This window comes from Ochlerotatus camptorhynchus, unplaced genomic scaffold, assembly GCF_037179485.1.
Source record: "Ochlerotatus camptorhynchus isolate MF236.1 unplaced genomic scaffold, CSIRO-AGI_Acam_v1.1 ptg000151l, whole genome shotgun sequence".
Taxonomy (NCBI): domain Eukaryota; kingdom Metazoa; phylum Arthropoda; class Insecta; order Diptera; family Culicidae; genus Ochlerotatus; species Ochlerotatus camptorhynchus.
Genome location: NW_027040641.1, coordinates 1,916,234 through 1,938,280, shown reverse-complemented (window position 1 = coordinate 1,938,280; position 22,047 = coordinate 1,916,234). Strand labels below are relative to the sequence as shown.

The 22,047-nt window shown below is 39.6% G+C and overlaps 1 protein-coding gene across 7 annotated transcripts in view; it reads left to right on the top strand.

Moving 5' to 3' along the window:
* Positions 1-15,877, top strand: part of Ctr1A (Copper transporter 1A) — a 142,110-nt gene extending 126,233 nt beyond the window's left edge. For 5 of the 7 annotated variants that reach the window (XM_065221987.1, XM_065221986.1, XM_065221991.1 and 2 more), the window contains 2 exons: positions 2,895-2,924; positions 14,866-15,877. In XM_065221987.1, coding sequence (XP_065078059.1) covers positions 2,895-2,924; positions 14,866-15,070 — 235 coding nt within the window. In that variant the 3' untranslated portion in view covers positions 15,071-15,877. The remainder of the gene's footprint in view (positions 1-2,894; positions 2,925-14,865) is intronic. The other 2 variants (XM_065221993.1, XM_065221994.1) reach the window with 2 other exon arrangements.
* Positions 15,878-22,047: the final 6,170 nt, after the last annotated feature.

Below are 22,047 nucleotides of genomic sequence, written 5' to 3'. Positions count from 1 at the left end.
TCGGATCTTCCGGAGGACGATCCGATGGCCATCTGGGTCCATGTCACGATCCCAAATTCATTCTAATATCACAGTTCCTAACGTTTTCAAGAAAACCACGGAGCTCTGGGATCAGTTTCGTGAATTTTCCACTTTTAAGGATGTTTCGGATCTTTCGGAGGACGGTCTCATGGCCATCAAGGTCCATGTTTATTTATTTTTTTATCTTTATTAAGGAGACTTTCAGCCCTGGGCTGCTTCGTCTCCGGACACCCCAGAAGGGGGTATCCCAAAGGGAGAGAAGGTACAGAGTTTTTATTTTGCGGAGTTGAATGATGGTTGCGGTTCCAGAGGGGAACTTATTTTGCCTTACTGTCCTATGTTGCTGTCATCTTTTGTGTTTTCTGTTTTGTTTTGAGGACCCCAGCAGAGCCCCACCGGTAGCAGCTGCCAGGAGAGACCTGGCACCCGCTACCGGCAGGGAATGCCGGGCCTACTGTCATAATATATATGGGTTAAACCCTCTTGTAGATTCCGGCCTCCTTCGCGAAACATATCAGTTGTGCCTCTGCTACCGGGTCGTTCTGAAGGGCGTCTCGGATGTTGCCCGGGATCCCGTAAAGTTCTCGTGGTCCGTGGAAACAAGGGCAGCTTATTAGAATGTGCTCGACCGTCATTATTGTTCTGCAGGTGTCGCATCTTTGGCGGAAGTTTCTGCCACTGCTGCTCCCCATGTTATGGGTGATGCGGGTGTGGCCGGTTCTTAACCGGGACAGGAATCTCTGGTCGTTAAACCTTGGGACATCCGTCCAGGGAAGGGTTACCCCTTTGGTCTTCCGGATGAAGAAGTCTCTCCTGGCGAACCATTCGCGGTCCCATGCCGTCCTGAGGGTTGACTTGATCCAACTTTTCAGGTCCTGTCTGGGGACCGAAGTGTTGGCGAGTCGGCCATTTCGTCCAATGGCAGCGAGGTGGTCTGCCTCTGTGTTTCCGGCAATTCCGCAGTGTCCCGGTATCCACATGAAAGTGGTGCCAGGGGGGGTGTGGTTTTGTATGGCCTGAATCCAGGGGTGATGGGCGGTGGCGGATTCCAGTGCCGCGAGGGCGCTAGCAGAGTCGGTTAGTACACATAGCGGAGAGGAGGATGGTAGGGAAGCTGCGTAATGTTTATGTCACGACCCCAAATTCATTCTATCATCTCAGTTCTTAGTGTTTTTCAAAAACTGTGGACCTCTAGAATCAGTTTCATGGATTGACCACTTTTACGGATGCTCCGGATCTTCCGGAGGACGGTCCCATGGACATCCAGGTTCACGTTTATGTCACAACCCCAAATTCTTTCTATCATCACAGTTCCTAATGTTTATAAAAAAAACGCGGAGCTCTAGGATCAGGATCGTGGATTTACCACTTTTACGGATGTTCTGGATCTTCCGCCATCTGGGTCCATGACCCAAATTCATTCTTATATCACAGATCCTAATGTAAAAAAACGCGGAGCTCTACGATCAGTTTCATGGATTGACCACTTTTACGGATGTTCCGGATCTTCCGGAGAACGGTCCTATGGGCATCCAGGTTCATGTTTATGTCGCAACCCCAAATTCTTTCTATCATCACAGTTCCTAATGTTTATAAAAAAACGCGGAGCTCTAGGATCAGGATCGTGGATTTACTACTTTTACGGATGTTCCGGATCATCCGCTGGACGGTCCAATGGCCTTCTGGGTCCATGACCCAAATTCATTCTTATATCACAGATCCTAATGTTAAAAAAAACGCGGAGCTCTAGGATCAGTTTCATGGGTTGTCCACTTTTACGAATGTTCCGGATCTTCCGGAGGACGGTCCCATGACCATCCAAGTAAATGTTTATGTCATGACCCCAAATATGTTTTTTATATCACAGTTCCTAATGTTTAAAAAAAACCGCAGAGCTCTAGGATCAGGTTCATGGATTGACCACTTTTACGGATGTTCCGGATTTTTTGAGGATCGTTCCGTTGTCTTCAGGATCCATATATAGGAACCATGACTTATTGTGGCTAATTGTGAACATTTGTGCCCATTAATCTAGATTAAAGATGTTACGCCACTTGCAAAACACTACAAACACACCATTCAAAAAAACGTGTAACAACTCTTTTCCCTTTTTTACATAGTAGACGACTCTATTTTCAATATTTTTACAATCAAAATCATCTACAAACCCTAGGAATTCTAAAGGTACCACAATTTTTGGTATTCATTAAAAAAAATCCGAGACGCCTGGTCGCTTAACTGGAAACATCTTTTCAAAAAAACCGCTTCTTGGTCTTGAATAATTATAACAAATAAAACAGAACCATTGTGTATTTTAAGGTAAGTATAGTCAGCATTCCGATTCGTAAGTCTATTTGTCTGTGATCGTTTCCTATTTTTGTTTTTTAGCATTAAGTTCTATATTATCAAACCTGATAGCACAGCATCCAAACAAATTTCCATTCGATTGACTCGTCGAATTGGTCAACCTGCACGTGCCAGTCGCATTCAATTAGAAATTCCATTGCGGATCCGTGTCGCGGTGCGATAACGCAAACGACTACACATAGAGTTGTTTGCCCTTACCGGTGTGATACGTGATGCGGGGAAAGGATGCAAACAGACATATTTGCACGATATCTATCATTCATAATTTTTATTCACCTTTTTTTCTCACATTCTCTCTCTCCATTCGAATGAACCATGGGTCCTGTTGTTGCCGTCGTCGTCGTCGTCGTCGTCGTTGTTATCATCATCGTCGTCATCACTCTCATCGTCACGGCAACGAACCTCCTCACCACCGCATCATTTTGGTTGTACGTGTTCCACATCTCTGACGCCTGTCCACATTTGCTATTCGGTTTGGTTTCCGGTTAAACCAATCAACCCTGCAGCATGGTTGGCGAAGTGATCCATAAGCAACCGTAAGTTTCTACGAAAGATATGCACTTGCAGTTTGCTGTTTCTCCTTCTATATGCACTTTAATTTCCATACGACGCTTGCAAAAGAAACACTCTCTCTCTCTCTCTTTCTATCTTTCGGTCGATTGCCTATGGTGTTTTATTATTCTTGACTCTTGAAACGTAATACTTCTCTGCTTGCTGTTATTGTTTTGAAAATTTCTCCGTGCATTCTTAACCCTTCTGTTCTATTAGTTTGGAATGTTTTTTTTTTGCTTAACCTATACATTTTTGTTTAACTGAATCTTTCATTTCCACTAACTTGATTTTGATTTAACTTCCCCCAGGAATATAATTCATCCCGATAATCGTGTCTGTACTTGCCTTTGCTCTTGATTCCAATTTGGGGTTAAACAGCTATGAAAGTTCAGTGCGATTCCTGTAATTTTGTTCGTCCTTAAAAAAATAAGATACACAAGCAATTATTTGCACGTTGCATCTCCGCATAGGGATATATTTTTCATTGTAATATGTAATAAATGAAATTAATATTGATGCAAAAAAAAGTATTGGTACAATGCCTTGAGTGGAAAACGTTCCCGGAATACCTCTGCTTGGCAATCTCAATCAATTAAAGCGCATCTCATTCATATCCAGTTGGCATCAGATGAGGCAGCGTAGTACTGTTAATTAATTACCGGCCTCGCCAAATTTGACAAAAAACATGATTTTCCTGAATCGAATCAATATTTTCGAAGCAATCCGATCGAAAACCGCTTCGATCAACCCATCGGAAAACGCGGATTCAGAAGCGGTCGGTGAAGTCTTGCGAACAATTCTGAGTGTTGCGATCAGTGACGGTGCTTTACGCTTCGGAAACGGACCACTCCAACAGGAAGACGTGGGATTGTGTGAAATTTTTCACGAGTATAATTAATACATCAATTTAGTTTCATTTCAGTACCTTATGTCCTAATGAATTATGTGGAAAAGTTGACCCATATGGCGTGTTTAACGTCGTTTTCGGTCTTTATAATGGAATCCAACCGGATCTTTGTTCGCTTCCCGTGAATCACCGGAACCAAATGAAAATTCAATTGAGCTACCTACGAGAGTTTAAAACGTGTAAAATCGATAAGAACAAAAGCCAACATTTTGAATTGTTTTTGAGCCAGCTGATTTGAATCAAATATAAATTGGTTGCATACAATTTAGCTGAAAAATTCATTTGGGGTACCCCGCCAGGGCCCGCTCAACATATTTTCAGGCCGTTGAATATGATGTCACAATAACGCTTGATGGACTGTACATCACATTGACGTCAATAAAAAGCATTGGTGTGTTCAGCAAATTTGTACATTTCAATTATGCCAAAAATTTCTTAAAACATGATAAATTGATCATTACAAAGGGTAAATAATTTGTTTTTGAAATATGCTTCGATCATCATTTGGTAAAATTCAGTCCAGTGCACGTCATCACGACAAAACTGTCCATGTTTCATAAATATCAACTGGTATGGTGAGGAAACTTTAACCATCTCTTTTCTTCTGTCCTTTCTATGCAACAGCAAATGAGCCGTCACAAACCCTAGTGCATAAGGATGTTGTAAACAAAAAATTCACATTACTAGACCGTGCGCTGTGAGAAATTGTGTTTACACCCTCTGATGGTGGTAAGCTCCAACCGGTATTATCTTCGGATTATATCCTGATCACGAATGTCAGGCTGTTATGGTGACGACGTCGATGTTAATCAACACGATCCTTAACTAACATTTGGCAGATCATTCAATCAGGGCCGCTATTAAAAGTTGATCAGAGTTGGAGCATACCGCCATGAGAGGGAAAGCGAATGACAGGTTACGTGCACTGCTGCCATCGAAGACTTCAAATCAATCAAAGACTGGCAACTCTGCCAGAATCCAAGCGACAGATACAGTAACGCCAACAATCAATACGAAACTAACGATTTTAAATTGGCTCACTACTTGACTAGCCTATTGGTCCCAAGCAAACGATTAACGTACCCCATTATAGTCGAAATTCTAGTACTACGCAATGTTTATTTTGATTCGCTATGAAAGTTTGACAGGTAAAGTGACGGGTTATTGGTTTTTCCTATGTTTCGAGGGGTGAATCGATTAGCTTGGGACCGAAGAGAGTACCAGAGCTGAGCCAAAAAGTTGAGCACGTTATTTCGGGACCTTCTAGTCTTAGAGTTACCTCTATGGTAGCGCTGCGCTCTAGCGAAGGTGGAAGTTCTGCAAGAAAAATGAGCAAATAAACAAACCTTTCTTCTGAGGTTGTAATCTTTGCTAACAAATCGTTCGAAGCATTTACCTTTGAGCGGCAGATGACGCGATTGTGTCGGTCTCATAGCGGCCGTATGAGAAAATGGAAGAGTTGCCAGTCTTCTTGATGTGTTGTCTTCGGTTTAATTCAATATTCTGTGACTTTTTTAATTGGACTAAAATGATACTTTTTTGTTTTATTTATTCACCATCAAATACATCCACTCATCCAGGGGGTGCGACACATCTAAATCTCATTTTTAGATGGTCGGAATATCTCACGTTAGCAAATCAATCTAGGAAAAATCTTTTTTCATCTCTTGCATCTATATCCATCTACTTGCATCGCCCTCCAACTTTTTGCAGGAAATCTTCAAAATCTTCATGAATCTTCTCTTTATCTACTAAGTGTACACGCATCTCACAACAGCAAAGCGAATTTTTTCCTGCATCGTACATAGAGTCACCCCCCTCGCACTCATCTATGGTAATGAGTCAAACTTCACAATTACTTGTTTTAATCAACTTAGGCTGTGAACCATTTGCCGAGTTAAATTTAACTCGTGGTTAAAAGCGAGGAGGACAACTCTATCTAAGATGCAGCAAAATGTCCGCTTTGCTGTTGTGAGATGCACTCGCGCTTAATAGATAGAAACACGATTGATTATGATTTTGAAGATTTCCTGTAAAAAGGTGGAGAGCGATGCGAATAGATGGGCTTAGATGCAAGAGATGAAAACGGATTTTTCGTAGATTGATTCGGTAGTGTGAGATTTTTCGACCATTTAAAATCGAGATTTAGATGTGTCGCACCCCTCGGTTAAAAGAGACATTTCGAAAGTTATTTTCTATGTTCGAAAATCCCCGTGCTGTCGATCGACCGGTTTTCGATCCACGGTTGCCAAAATTTAACTTCTTGTCTGTCAGAAATAACCATGCTCGGATAGCAGGGTTCATCGATAACTTTCCATCTGTCAAATTTTAACCAAAAGTAAAAAAAATTCGCCAAATGGTTCAGAGCCTTAAATTCATGCTAGAGGCAATACATCTGGCAACGCTTTTTCAATGAGACTTTCACGATTGCTCGCAAAGCAGTAAAGTTGAAGTGGTTTTCTTGGAGTTAAATTTTGTTCACCAATAGGGTAGAGAACTACTTCGGCCTAATCGCCCATTTTGGGCCTATCGAGCAGAAAACATCAAATAAATCCATGATTTCAGAGTTGACAAGTCTATTATGCGTTTGGTACGATACTTTAGTTAATAAGCTACCGAACAAAGTCAATGAGAATGCGTAATATAAAGATTTGAACCCATTATTCCCAAAAACAAAAGAAGCGCTCCGACCGAATAAATTTTTATCTTCATCCGATAGGCCGAAGTGAATTCATTGACGTTTCGAAGGCATTTCAATGCGATAGGCCAAGTTTAGAATCCCTAGGCCGAGTTTGGCGTCAAGAAGCAGTGTTAGACTTTTGACAATATCTCAACTATTGGTTTCTCTTCACGTACTTCTCGGTACGTACGGAAAGGTAAATAAATTTGGAAGCCATCAGTACTAATAACATTCCGTTTGGTGCTAAACTGCGCTAGATTAAGAAAGACTAAGTGCGGGTTATGCTTAATAGGCCGGAAATGGGGTAGTTAACCCTAGCTATGTGACCAACTGCTTTGAATTTCGAGTATTCGATTGCGTGTAATTGTGCTATGCTTCCAAGAACACAAGTAAGTAAATGTAGTCAATTTGTTTTACCCAGGACAATTTCGTTCTAAAATCACGAAATAATGTTTTAAATTTTCTTATTAACCCTCCGTTACCGGCGCCATCTTTTGTAACACGAGTACTCGCGCGTTGTACTTTGTACAACAGTGTGAGTTTCCCATTGCCATTTTGCAGCCGAGCTACCAATCGATATGAAACCAACGGGTATTCCTTAAAAAACTTGTTTTTAACTAAACAAGCTAGACTTTTATCACAGTTAATCCCCCAAAAATGTGAATGGAAACCGCGTAAACGGTGTCCATACTACGTGAGATTTGACTTAATTGGTTACAACATGGAAAATCTCGAGATCCTGACCAGATAGAAAGTTACTGTCTGGGGCAAAGTTGTTCTAGAGATCATAAACTTTTCGCTGGTGGAGAGTAGTTCAGAATTTTCTCACTACGTAGCGCTAGAATACATGTGAAATTATAGCATGTGATATATCTCGAGATCATGACCAGATAGAAAGTTACTGTCGTCGACAAAGTTGTTGATGAAATCAAAGCCTATTTCTTGGTGCACAATAGTTCAAAATTTTCTCATTACGCGGCGCTAGTATACACGTGAAATTCTCATATAAAATATCTTGAGATTCTGACCAGATAGAAAGTTACTGTCCACGGCAAAGTTGTTCAGAAGGTCAAGGCCTTTTCGTTGGTGGACAGTAGTTCAGAGTTTTCTCACTTCACGGCGCTAGTATTTATGTAAAATTCTGGCATATATAAAATATCTCTAGATCCTTACGAGATAAAAAGTTACTGTCTTCGGCAAAGTTTTTCAGAAAGTCAAGATCTTTTCGTTGGTGAAGTAGTTCTGAAAATTCGCACTACGTGGCGCTAGTATATACGTGCAATTTTCGCATATACAATAGCTCGAGATCCTGAGCAGATAGAAAGTTACTGTCTTCGGCAAATTTGTTCAGGGGGTCAAGTAGTTTTGGCTGGTGAACAGTAGTTCAGAATTTTTTCACTACGCGGCGCTAGAAATTCTCATATAAAATATCTCGACATCCTGACTAGATAGAAAGTTACTGTCTTAGTCAAAGCTGTTAAGGAGATAAAGATCTTTTGGCTGATGAACAGTAGTTCATAAATTTCTCAAAGCTTGGTTTGCAATTCTCGCATATCAAATATATTAAAATAAAATACAATTTACATCAGCCTAAGTGGGATAAGACAAATATATTCTGGATTTCTTCTACTGGTGAAGATTTTCAGGCAGATTTGTGGATACATAAATTGGGGTGAGTCGCTCCACTTGTATACCTCTGATAAATTAGTGGTAACACGTATTTGAGATGGAAAACATTATCTTAAAAGATCAATATCACTGAAACTTCCACGAAATTAATGTTTAGAGTTTCTTTTTCATTTTAGGCTAATTTCATCGAGGGGTCTAGAACAAAAAAAATCCCTGTATTTACGTGTGCACGGACAACGAGACTAACTCAGAGAGTGAGGCACTTTTGCTAAGTTGAATGAACAAATTTATAAAACCGTACACTCCCGATCATAAGTTTAAGGACACCCCCTAAAAACGTCCGATTTTCGTTCTTTTTAGAACATTTAAAAGATTTTGAATGGAAATACGAAGAGGCAAATTGCTCAATATCATTTTCAAATTTTGTGTACCAAAGTTACACTATTTTTCAAAATTTACTCTGAAGAATCATGATTGATTTTCTCAGAATTGACTTGAAAAAAAAAATTAAAATAAAAAGTAGTAGTAGAACCCTTATGCTATACCATTCAAACCATTCAGATAACCTAAGGAGATCAAAAATTGGACGTAAAATGAGAGTGCTTTGAGCAAAACACACTTTGCCGAATGTACAACTTTGACGATGACAGTTACTTCCTGATCTTGAGCTATAGCATATACAAATATTTTACATGCACACTAGCGCCGCATACCGGAAATATTATGAACTATTTACTGTTCATCAGCAAAACAGCTTTGATCTCCTAAACAACTTTGCCAAAGACAGTAATTTTCTAGCTGTTCGGGATCTCGAGCTGTAGCATATATGAGGATTACACGTGTATACTAGCGCAGCGCAGTCAGAAAATTCTGAACTACTGTTCACCAGCCAAAAGACCTTGACCTCCTGAACAACTTTTTCGTAGACAGTAACTTTCTATCTGATCAGGATCTCGAGACATAGCATATGCGAGAAGTGTACATGTATACTAACGCCACGTGGTGATAAAATTCTTAACTACTATTTACCAGCCAAAAAGTCTTGACCCCCTGAACAACTTTACCCAAGACAGCAACTTTCTCTGATCAAGATGTCAAGCTATTGAATATGCGTGAAAGGCACATACATATATACTAGTGCCGCATAGTGAGACATTTCTGAACTATTGTCACCCAACAAAAAGATCTTGACTTCCTGTAAAACTTTGCCGACTACATTTACTTTCTATCTTGTCAGGATCTAGAGATATTTTATAAGCAAGTGTTTCACATGTATAGCAGCGCCGCAAAGTGAGAAAACTCTGAACTACTGTCTTCCTGCGAAAAAAAAAACTTGACCTCCTGAACAACTATGCCAAAGACAGTACCTTTCTATCTGGTTGGGAACTCGGGATATTTTATATGAGAATTTCACCTTTATACTAGCGTCGCGTAGTGAGCAAATTCTGAACTATTGAGCACCAAGCAATAGGCTTTGACCTCCTGAAAAACTTTGTGAAAGACAGTAACTTTCTATCTGGTCAGCATTTCGAGATATATCACATGCTAGAATTTCACATGTATACTAGCGCTACGTAGTGAGAAAATTCTAAACTATTGTCCACAAGCGACAAGGCAATGAGCTCCTGAACAACTTTGTCGGAGACAGTAACTTTCTATCTGGTCAGGATCTCGATGTAATCAATGAAGTCAAATCCCACGTACTATGGTCACAGTTTACGCGGTTTCCATTTATATTTTCCCTTTACTGTACTGGTGTTTACTGTAATCAAGGTTCAGCTTATGTAGATCAAAACAAGTTTATTGAGGAATGCTCGTTGGTTCCAGATCGATTGGTTAATCAAAAACAAAATGGAAAACTCATGTGTGTTGTACAAAGTACAACAGCGCGAGTAATGGAGGGCTAATAATGTGTGAATGTATGAGTATACTAATGATGATGATTGAATGATATTTCAAAAAGAAGAATAATACAAATTTACTTACCCTTGGCTCTTTAGAGTTAAGCTGCAGAAAATATGTGTCTTCAGCAAATGGTCATAAAAATCAACTGCTCTGGAACTTTATCATATACATGAACCCGTTATCTCGTAACTGAAAAAAGTTAGAATTTTGATGTGTAATACTAGCTTAATGATTATCCAGGTGTGTATTTCAAAAGATGCGGGATATCATTTTGAGCAACTTCTCCGAAGACAGTTTGCAGAGCATGACTAGGGCTACGTTTTAACCCGGAGTTAAAAGTGACATTTCGAAGTAATTTTCCATGTTACGTTTCAATCCGGAGTTAAAAGTGACATTTCGAAGTAATTTTCCATATTACAAAATTGCTGTGTAACCGGTTTATGAGTAGAACTCAACCACGGTTATCAAAATCAAACTTTTTATGTCATAAATAACAACGCTCTTTCTATCTGTCATTTATAACTACGAGTTATAATTTAACTCACCGATTGGGACACAGCTTTATACCCTGGACAGACTATGGCTTATATCATGTAATATAGGCTGTCTTGCAATGAGTACTCATACATTGGATTTCCAGTGAAAACTAGATGTATGAGTGTTCATTGCAAGGCTGTCTTACATGATATAAGCCATAGTCTGTCCGGGGCAGGCTTCCAAAAAGTACAGCCTCCTCGCGACAGTTGGTTTATACCTGAATTGACTGTTGCTTCGTGTGCTTTACTACCGCTTGCTACCGTACGTTCAGATCTGAATTCGAAGTGTATTGGCAACAGCGCACGCACCAACGAATGAAAGCTGTATTAGAACAGTCGCATCTATTAGGTTTTGCACCGTCGGGGTTAACCTCAATCTGATGACAGTTCAGTGGTACTGTTTACGTGGACTTAGTCGTTTTTTTCTTGGGTAGATTTTCTCGATAATTTTTCAGACTGCAGTGAGATGTAAACCACACTTCTGCATTGTCCACGAGCAACATCCTTTCACCGCGCTGTTCCTCGACAATTTTCAAGTTAAAATTCAGAAATTTTAGAATTTGTTTTTTCGAAAAAACGACTAAGTGCTTGTAAACAGTACCACTGAACTGTCAAAAAGGTTCAGCCTATTAACACTGAGTTCATTTGTGACGTCACGCTGCAGAACCTAATACCCGCTTTGCTAAAATCATCGTGCTTGGAACGTAGTGAACCGAATGGGCTGTATTTATTTATACATTTCTTTATGACCAGGTTCTCAATGTTTCTGTCGTCATAACAGCCTTCACAAACCGACGACATCCCTCAGCTTACCCAAGTGGCTGTCACGAAAAGGCTGTCACGAGACATTATATACAATTAATATACGGCAGTAGAGTATGGAAGAAACCCAGAAGAATGATCCCGAACAGATATGTCGGCCCGAGGTCGGATCAATGTAAGGTCAATTTACGGTCGACGTCGGCCAAATGTCGGGTCGATGTCGGGTCAATTATGTGTTTATGTCGGGTCTATGTCGGGCCAACATCGGGTTGGGGTTTGGTAGAAGTCAGGTTGGTGTCGGGTAGGCTTATATTTTTCGCCGGAAACCGTGCTTTTTTAAAAAAATATCGGATGAAAATTTTGCAATGGGCAGCACGAACGTGATATCAACCGAACAAGCTCCGGCGCAACACTGGTAGTGTAGTAGCAGTCTTACGACATACAAACAAAATTTCAAAGTCAGCAGCAACGAATCGGCAGTTTGACGGACTGCTTGTTGTATGTACGAGGAACGTTACGAATGACCATCCGAGGCTGTCATAGCCGAACGAACAAAATACATGACTAAGAACGAGCTGTCGTGTACTGCACAAGACGGCAACGTTGCATGTCGTATAACAGCCTCACTGTGGGCTGTCGCTTATAGCTCAATCTCAAGGCTGTCGTAGGAAAAAGAAAGCGACAGCCGTTGGAATACTGTCATGAGGCGGTACTTTTGGTATGCCTGGTCCGGGGTATTAGAATGATGAATACGAAATCAGAATTCAATAAATAATTCTAGGATCCCCTTCGTGTTTAAACAGCAGTTCTTTCGAGTTATCCTTTAAGTTCTGAAATATGGGAAAATTGTGAGCCTCTGGCTTGAAGTGATTAATGCGAAATCTGAATAATAACTCTAGGATATTTTTTCTTCTTTTAAACATGAGCAGTTTGGTATATTGAGTACTTTTGAAAGCTTGTAAGCTAGAGATGAACTAGCCTAAGGCTAAAAATCTCTTAAATAAAGAAAAAAAAAAAAGCTTGTAAGTTTTTGGATTGAAATGACTTCTGTAATACTGCACTCCAAACTTCTTAACAATCTTGAACACTGTAGATCTACTGCACTTCACGTTTTTTGCCAATTCTCGAAACGACAACTTTTCGGAAAACCATTTGTGCAGAATTAATCTGTGAGTTGATAAGCTGATCCGACCCATCATTCGAAATTTCGTACTTTTTTTTATTATTTTTCAGGTGTGTTGCCAAAATAAACAATTTTTTTACACACTGAGCGAATACTCACAATTTTTCGTTACGTTTAACCCTTTTTTTCCATAAATCATCGAGAGAAATCATTGTTTACAAAAGCTGTTACGCCCTAATTCCAGCTCTATTTAGAATTATGAGTAACTCAAATTTACTCGATTTAAAAATATTAGCTCGGAGTACAGCTGGCTTACCCCTAGATTTCGACGTTGTTTTGTCGGGTCTCAAACTAATACGTGTTTTCAACGCTTTTTTGACGTTTCAAGGCCATTTTTGTGACTGTCATGCAATTATGTACAGATCACTCCGAAATAAACCACCAACCAGTAAAGACTTCATAATCATATGGTTTATAGAGTTCAATAGTTTATGGAGTTTCTGGATAAGTTTTTGTAAAAAAAGGATAAGCTGCCTTGAGAAAGCACAGCTCAATTGACTTCTGAAAACTGTGCTTGCAGCATGCTCAAAAGTAAACTAGGTAGTTGCGATGCAGATGGTACGATTAGTGCATGTTATCTGCACACGAAACATTAACTAACAACGAAAAAAAAGTTGGGTAAGATTGGGCAAGATGGGTCAGCTAGTACATCTATTAATTTATCTGTTCGTCTAAATCAACAGCTTCAATGTAATCTTAATGATGGTTTGATAAAAATATATGATCTACAATTATGTCACGCTAAATCGAGCAAAAAATTGCTACCTCCCCCCCCCTACCCGATCAGAAAGGCATAACAAAATTATAACAACTGTAGTTATTTATGTGTTATAAACATTGGCTGGTTAGTTGTTAAAATAACAAAAATCATAACAAAATTATAACAGATATTGATATGATTATAGCAAAATTATTACAAAATTAGATATAATCTATTGCATTCAAAAATATACATATATAACAACCGTTGTTATAAATTAGATATAAAATTTGCCATATTTTTGGCAATGGTTACGTAATTTATTTTTCACTTTTTTTTAATTTAAGTTAAATAATTAATTGGAACAATCATTCGAAAATTTTATTATTTCTTACTATTTATACACAGATGCCTCTAATGATCGTCACTTAGAAACATAATATAGTGAATAAACTTATATTTTGGAATCATTTATACATATTTTATGTATTGATAGTAATTAAAACTGACTATTACCTAATGCATTGCTTGTCACAAAATCTTAAACCCCCCCCCCCCTCCCCCTTAGAGCGTGACATAATATATGCATCAACCCTAATTAGCTGAAAATTAAGGAAACCTTAAAAGTTGCATCAATTTGAATTTTCACATGACAGCAATCTCTTAATCAAGGCAACCACTGAGTTTCAAAATCAACGTTTGTTTTTGTTCATTCGTGGATGGATGTTCATTACCGCCTGTGTTGTTATCAATATCAATATTCGTCTTCATCTGGTGGGGATGATTTTGAGTACCAAATGCAAAATGATTACTATCATTTCACATAAATATAGCACTGTAGAACGTGTTGTGTTGTTTGTCACACTCAGATCGATGAAAAATTCTTACCTCATGCTGAATTGATGATAATATTGAGGTTTTTGGATCTTCTTCTTCTTCACATTTAAAGCTTATTGCTTTTCGCATACATATGTAGCTTATTGCGTGCTCTCAACTTAGTGTTCTAGATGCACTTCCACAGTTATTATTCCAATCCGAAAAATTGATAGACCGGACCGGGAATCGAACCCAGCCACCTCCAGCATGGTCATGCTTTGTAGATCTAGGTTTGGCTCTGGGATCGATAATATTAAAAAATAAGAATTTTGCCCAAAACGAAATTGATGTGATACTCAAGCGTTGAGGAATAACATTCATTCCGCTCGTACGTGACAGTGAACATTATCAAAACAAACCCAATTCATCTACCCTTGGGTTGAAGCGCTAGTCATTGCTTGTGATGGTAATTGCTAAAAACAGACACTGATTGCGGCAACAAGGTGATGTTGGCAATAACAAAAAATAAAACAAGTAGATGTCCCATTTTGCCCCACCTTACCCTACTGTACAACAAAACGATTACCACCTATCTCACAAAACTGTCAAAAACAGCTGCCTTCCTAAGATTATAAGTTGGACATAATGCTATCTACCATCACTAGCCACACGTATATCTTATCCAATAGCACTCCAATTTTCCTCGTGGTGTTTATTTCAATTTTCCCTTCATTCTTCAAGTTAATCCCATACTCATGCATCTTTTTGTTCTTGGTTCTGTGTTCTTCTTCCACCAATCTCCCCCAGCAGACCCACGATGCTGTCGGCGATGCACCTGTTCCAAACCTTCCTACACATCCTCCAGGTAACGCTGAGTTTCCTGCTGATGTTGATCTTCATGACGTACAACACGTGGCTGTGCGTTGCCGTCGTGCTGGGTGCTGCCCTCGGTTACTTCCTGTTCGGGTGGAAAAAATCGGTAATCGTTGACGTTACTGAGCACTGCCACTAGCAGCCCTGCAGACCCACGAAAGCCACCATACGTTGCAGTCCCTCGGCGTCCGATGCGGCAGCACTGTCGTAAATATGATTCTACCGCCTCGTCATGCAATGTCCTGGTCGGGCAGGTGCAAGGTAGGTTACACCTGATAGTGTGAGAACCGAGTCGAGGGTGGATTTTCTCGTCAAAGTCGCAGCGGGTGGTGACTAACTTTGTATAAGGGATGCTTGTGAGTGATAGTGGTGAAAAACACACGATTTTAAATGGTTTTCTACAAATCGTTGGTACCGCGTGCGAGGCGTGTGAAAATGGAAACTCATCAAAACTGTTTTTAGATTAATTATTAGTAAGATTTAGTACAGAAAGACTTCATTAGGCGTTCGAGTTTTAACTGGTCCAGTCCGGTTAGGTAGTTGTTTTGATTTGAATCCAGTTATTTTTTACTTTTTTCGTTTTTTTTTTTTAATAGCTATTATACGAATAGAAGATTCTCAGACTAAACAGAAAACACACACATACATATTATGCCGAAAACAACAAAGTATATAGTGTATTGCGCTGTTAAACTGAGTTGCAAAAGCCAGCTGTAAATTGGGCTCAAAATCGTAGTTATGTATAAACATCAGCAACCAGAAAAGGCTTATACAGATAAGAACGGGGTGTTGCGGAAACAAAACACCTGCACATGGAATTGTGTCGTAGGTGCTCAATAGAGCACGAAAAATTACGAATTTTGTAAAAACATACCTAATAGCTTTAAGAAACAGAATATATATATATATTATTTTTATCTATAGGCTAGTACGGTTACCTATGCAGACAAGTGGGTGGGAAAAGTTAATTAATCCGAATGTCCCAGAAATGGCTTGTTGAACTTATAATCGTACCACACCGAGATCGAAGTCCGTCCAGATTTGACCTGCTGTACAAATATTGCGCCAACTATCTCGGTTCGTAGCTGCTTGTCTCCAATACTGCTCCACCGTTCTGAAGAAAAACGTAACAACTGGCATCAGTGAACATTTCGAACTTGGAGTACAGGTACTAGCTTCACAGTTTTGGATTCCTTCTACTATACCGTTAGCGTTAGCGTTGTTATGATATACTTCGTAGATTGGATACTAGCGACACTGACGTCTTTTCTGAAATTCTCAGTTAGACTACTTTCAGGAATAATGCTGGGTAGTAAACATTGGTTCCAATCTAAACAAGAGTAACAGAAGCATCACTGTCGCTATTCCCGGCCACGCCCATCTTTACCATAACTAGGGATAGGGAAGGAAATGTTGAGGTAGTACTTACTTAACGAGAGGCCACCGACTTAGCGACACCCTCATAAGTGCTACGGAGTTGGAGGGTTGGGTAGGGTATTCGGTAAGGATTCACCTCAAGTTGGCGATGCAACCAAAAGTATGTATTGTTTATTTGTTGTTTATTTAATCTCTCGATAGCCGGCTATCTAAAGAACATATTCATTTTGTTTAGTGATCATGAATTTTAAGAGTCATGACGAAGAGCTTGGGATTAAACCCATGATTTTCTGCTCAGTAAGCAAAAACGATCCCTCCAGGGTCATCGAGCATCTCAGCACCATAACGCTTCGCGACAATACAGGACTACGTTTTCGCTTGATATGCAAATAGTTTCCGAGGTTAATGTTCAATATCAAATATACAAATGATGGTGGCGATTTATTGTGCTGTGGAAGAGATAGGGGTTAAATCCATGATTTTCTGCTCAGTAAGCAAAATCGATCCCTCCAGAGTCATCGAGCATCTCATAATTCACAGCTCTTCGCGTCAAAGTACGAATATACGGATGAACTATCTATTATTGAATAACTATTATTTACGATAATTACCTGAAAGAAATAAAATATAAACTTCAAACAAAGCGTGACTACCAAAATCTCAAAAAGACATTCTCACAAATATATTTTACGCAACCAGGAATCTCAAAACCACTAGACTCTATAATGATACTCTGCACACGTTAGACACCAGAAGAGGCCAAAAAGCAAGCGTTCGACACACAAAACCCGCTAAATCCACTTGCAATCACAATCAACGATTCTACGAATCGCGAGCGCTCACGAATCATAAAACCGCTGACTTCGACACTCTGAAAGCGAAATTGACAGGCTCTATGCGTCAAACACCCGCCCTCCAATCTCCTCCTGCATCCAACAACACAAATCTCCATTATAGTTAACACCTAGCCCTTACTGTGTACGGACGAGTAATAGGGTAACTGATGATGGTTGGACCTATTTAGGCCGGTTTCACACGACGTCAACATTCATATCGTATTTTTTTTATGAATGCAACATATAATTATGAAAAATGCGTGATTAGGGGAAAGATCTACCTTTCTTGTTTCTAATAATAATATAAAAAGTTAAATATTCTGAACAAATGATTTTCTAAAACGTTTTTATTCAGCAAAGAATTATGATGTTGGTTGGACCTATACTGATCTTGGTTGGACCTAAAAAATGATGATGGTTGGACCTATTTTTGCAAATGCTAGTTTAGCCCATATTTGTTCAAAAACTTTGTTTAGAGCTTATTGGTATCATGAAAAAACCCTTTTTATACAGTTTTTATGAATTTGCTATTTAAAAACATCAAGAAATTTGAGTTTAACTTCGTTTTTAAAAAAGTTCACGCATTAGCTATTCATCATGGCTCATTTTCTCGGAAATCATTGACCCGATTTGGAAATTTTTTAACGTCAATATATAGGTATTGTGGTCCCATTGAAAGCTATCGAATATTTTTGGAATCGGTCTACTGGTTCCGGAGATATGGAAGGAACAAGTTCCAGGGTATATGGAACATGGACCTAATTTTGACATGGAAGGAATAAAACCTATCATGCAACACTTCACAATAATTCTAAATTCGATAACAAGATGAATAACAAAATTGAGTGCCTTGGACCACATTGGCCACTTCCGGGCAGGTTCTGGGTGCCCCCGGGGAATTTAGGGGCTTAAAATGACAGAACATCAGAACTCAATTCCGCTCTTATAGTTTTTTTTTCTCCTAGGAGTTTTTTTTTCGAAAATAAGTTTCAGTTAGCAATTTTTAGTTTGTTAACATTTTATTTCAAGTTAATTCACACACAGAAGGTGTATGAGAAGTGCTTAATGTAAATTCATATTAACAGATTCTTTCCGCGCTTTCTTGGAATTTTGGAAATCGGTGGTTACCCTTTCAGCCAACCTGACGATGGAATTCCTCCTTTAAACTTACGCCCAACTAGTGACTCAAGGTCTTTAGCAGCTTCCAAGATCTTTTTGTTCGTCTTGGGACTGCCAGAAGCAGCGCGCATACAAACCCAATACCCTAGCTGGTTCTCGCAGCGCGCATACAAACCCAATACCCTAGCTGGTTCTCCAAATCAACACTCAACACTATTTCCCTTCAAACTGTTTTTTATGTTACTTCATACGCGAAGTTAACGATTTTCAGAGTTGGTTGGAAATGCTAACATGAAGCTTTAGTGTGATGATTTATTAGCTAGAGAATGATCTTTAGAAGAGGGTAGGTGGATAGTTCCGTTAGAGTACGGCAGAATGAAAATTGAATAGAAGTTGAAAATGAGCGAAGGGCCATTAATGCGTCAGTTTTTCAAGATAGACGCACATTTTTGCCTAACCCGTACGATGTACGCGGGGACTTGAAGTATGTCTCAAGTCCCCGCGTACATCGTACGGGTTAGGCAAAAATGTGCGTCTATCTTGAAAAACTGACGCATTAATGGCCCTTCGCTCATTTTCAACTTCTATTCAATTTTCATTCTGCCGTACTCTAACGGAACTTTCCACCTACCCTCTTCTAAAGATCATTCTCTAGCTAATAAATCATCACACTAAAGCTTCATGTTAGCATTTCCAAACAACTCTGACTATTTCCCTTCCATATTTCTTGCCGTGGCTTCCCTTAATTTTTGCGTGAAGTGTCGTTTTCGGAATATTGTACCTTTTCTGTGCCTGATACGCGGTAAGTGATTTATTTCTTACTAAAAAAACAGTCTCTTGAAGATTTTCGACCGTATAACTCTTTTCTTTAGCCATTTTTTCAATCGAAGAAACTTATCACTCGGCCAAAACGAAATCGAATTTCAAATCAGCTGCGCATGAAGGATGTACACAAACCGAAGCGCACCTAGCGGCCGTCTTAGGAAACACATAGGTCCAACCATCATCATGCGTAGGTCCAACCATGATCATAATTATCTATTCGAATTTCGTCAATTATTCAAACATTTTAGTGAAACCAATAGGTAAATCGCGTACTTACGTGTTGTTTACACCTTAAAGCAGTATTTTACTGCATGAAAATAAAAATATATGTAAAAAATATTCCTTTTTTGTATGTTTGAAAGTAAGGCATGATGACGAGCTAATGCGTGGAAAGTGAACTGTTTTGAAAACACATTGAAACTCAATTGTTTTGAAGTTTTTTTTTCAATAAAACACCCATGCAAATTGAAGAAAAGGAGTTTTTTATGATAGTAAAAAGATCTTTAAAAAAAATTAGCGAAGATTGACTAAACTAGCGATTGAAAAAATAGGTCCAACCATCATCAGTTACCGTACTACCATAGAGGTAACTCTAAGACCACTGGGTCCCGAAGAAAATCATTATTATTTTTGACTCACTCAGTACCAGAACAACGGTCCCAAGCAGTCCCAAGCTATTTCACTCACCCCTGCATGTTCTGCATGAATCCACACACCCCTGATGTTATCTGTCAAACTTTCATAGCGAATCAAAACAAACATAGTGTAGTAATAGAATTTCAACTAGAATAGGGTACGTTAATCGTTTGCTTGGGACCAATAGGCTACTAAAGTGGTGAGCCAATTTAAAATCGTTAGTTTCGTATTGATTGTTGGTAATACGACACTACCATACATTTAGGAATGCTGAGGGTAAGCTTATTCCGACGACACCAATCAACGAACAGATCCAATACCGATTGAAGATGAATGCAATCCTCAGCAGTCCGCACCACGAAGTACAGCTTTAGGTCATCGGCATTAGCAAGCTTACAGCCATCTCCAAGTAGAAGAAGTGCGTCGTTGATGTACAACACAAACAGCGACGGGCCAAGATTGCTACCCTGTGGTACACCTGACGAGTTCGTGAAATACGAGGAAGTACTGGAATCGAGTTTCACTCGCAGAGACCTGTCAGTCAAGTAGGAGCACAACCACGAAGTCAAACGGTCCGACGCACCGAGTTTGGATAGCTTTGCCAACATAATGTCATGGTTGATCGTATCAAACGCTGCTTTTAGATCAGTGTAGATGACGTCTATTTGTGCCCCATTTTCCAGTTGCTCAAAACATGTCGTGGTAAAATCTAGAAGATTTGTGGTAACCGATCGTCCAGGCATGAAGCCATGTTGGTCACTAGAGATATAGCATTTGGTGTGCTCAAGAATGAAACCACTCACAATTATCTCAAACAGTTTTGATGCTGCAGAGAGATTAGTAATTCCTCTGTAGTTTTTAACGTCACGTTTATCTCCTTTCTTGTGTACCGGAACCATCTTTCCAGATTGCAGGAAATTTCGACTCTACAAAAGATTTGTTGAAGATTCTGCAAAGCGGTTCAACAAGCGCTCCAATGGTACGACAATACACTGCAGAAGGAATGCCATCTGGTCCAGGCGAGAAGGTACATTTCATTTTCTTGGCGGCATTAGTTACCATAACGGGCGTTATTTCAAAAGTTTTTATGTCAACAAGGTTTGAAGGCACATCCGAAACAGCCGAGACAAGTTCAGTCGAGGTGATGGATTCTGCGGCAAAAACCGACGAAAAATGAGCAGCAAAAAGCTCACATTTCTCCCCGCCTATCGACGATTCAACGTCATTGAAAAAAACGCTTGCAGGCATTGTTGATTTTTTCCTCTTCGAGTTTACATAGCTCCAAAAGCTCTTGGGGTTTCGCCTTAAATTAGTTTGCACTCGTAAAACGTACGATTTGTAGAGCGAAGAGTTTAGATTACGGTACTCGTTACACGCCAAGTGAAAACTACGCTTATTTGCCAGGGAACGGTATCGCCGAAGTCTACGTTGCGAAGCATTTCTTTTTCGTTTTAGTTTTCGTAGCAAAGCGGTGCTCCACGCAGGAGAAACAGCAGGCCGATGAATCGGTACGTTTGTATCCATCCAATTATTTAGCACAGCACACAACGTTTCAGCCATTTCATCAGCATTCAGTCCATCGAAAAGAAGATCCCAGTCAGTGACGGAAAGGAAGTCCATTAGAACATCGAAATCAATCTTGCTATAGTCTAACGCAAGCTCATCACTCGCATTCAGCAGCAGTGCACCGTCATCAACTAGAGATGGTAAGCAGACGACTAGTGGCGGATGATGAAGATCAACTGGCAAGAGTGGTGAAACAGATCTCGAGATTTCCACAGGAAAGTCCGTATGGCAAAAGAACAAATCCAGGATGCGTCCTAAGTGGTTGCGCTCGAGATTTCTCTGATGCAGGTTGTGGAAATCCATGCCATCAATCAAGAATGAGCTAGCAACTGGTAAAGGAACAGTGTTCACAGGTCGAATCTCGCCATCAGCCCAACTCCAGGATATCCCAGGTTGATTGTAGTCACCGCATACCAGCAAGCAATCGCTGTCAGAGCCACTGTTACAAAGCTCTTGGATCGATTCAATATTTCCTATTCATATGGGACAGTTATGCTTTTATGGGCAGACTATCCTTCTTCCTTCTTATTGAGATTTGATTTGCGACCAGTGTTTACTGTTTTACCCTACCCGGTGTTACGGCGTTACATTGTTCTGTCTGATTCTATCCCACAGTCATTATATGATTTCTTTCACATTCTATGCTGCATAACGAAGCCTCCCAACGTTCAATTGAACTTGTTTGTATTTATTTTCTCCTCCTTAATCTAAGCATGTAAGGTATATTTTCAAAAGAAGAGTAAATGTAGATTTGTGA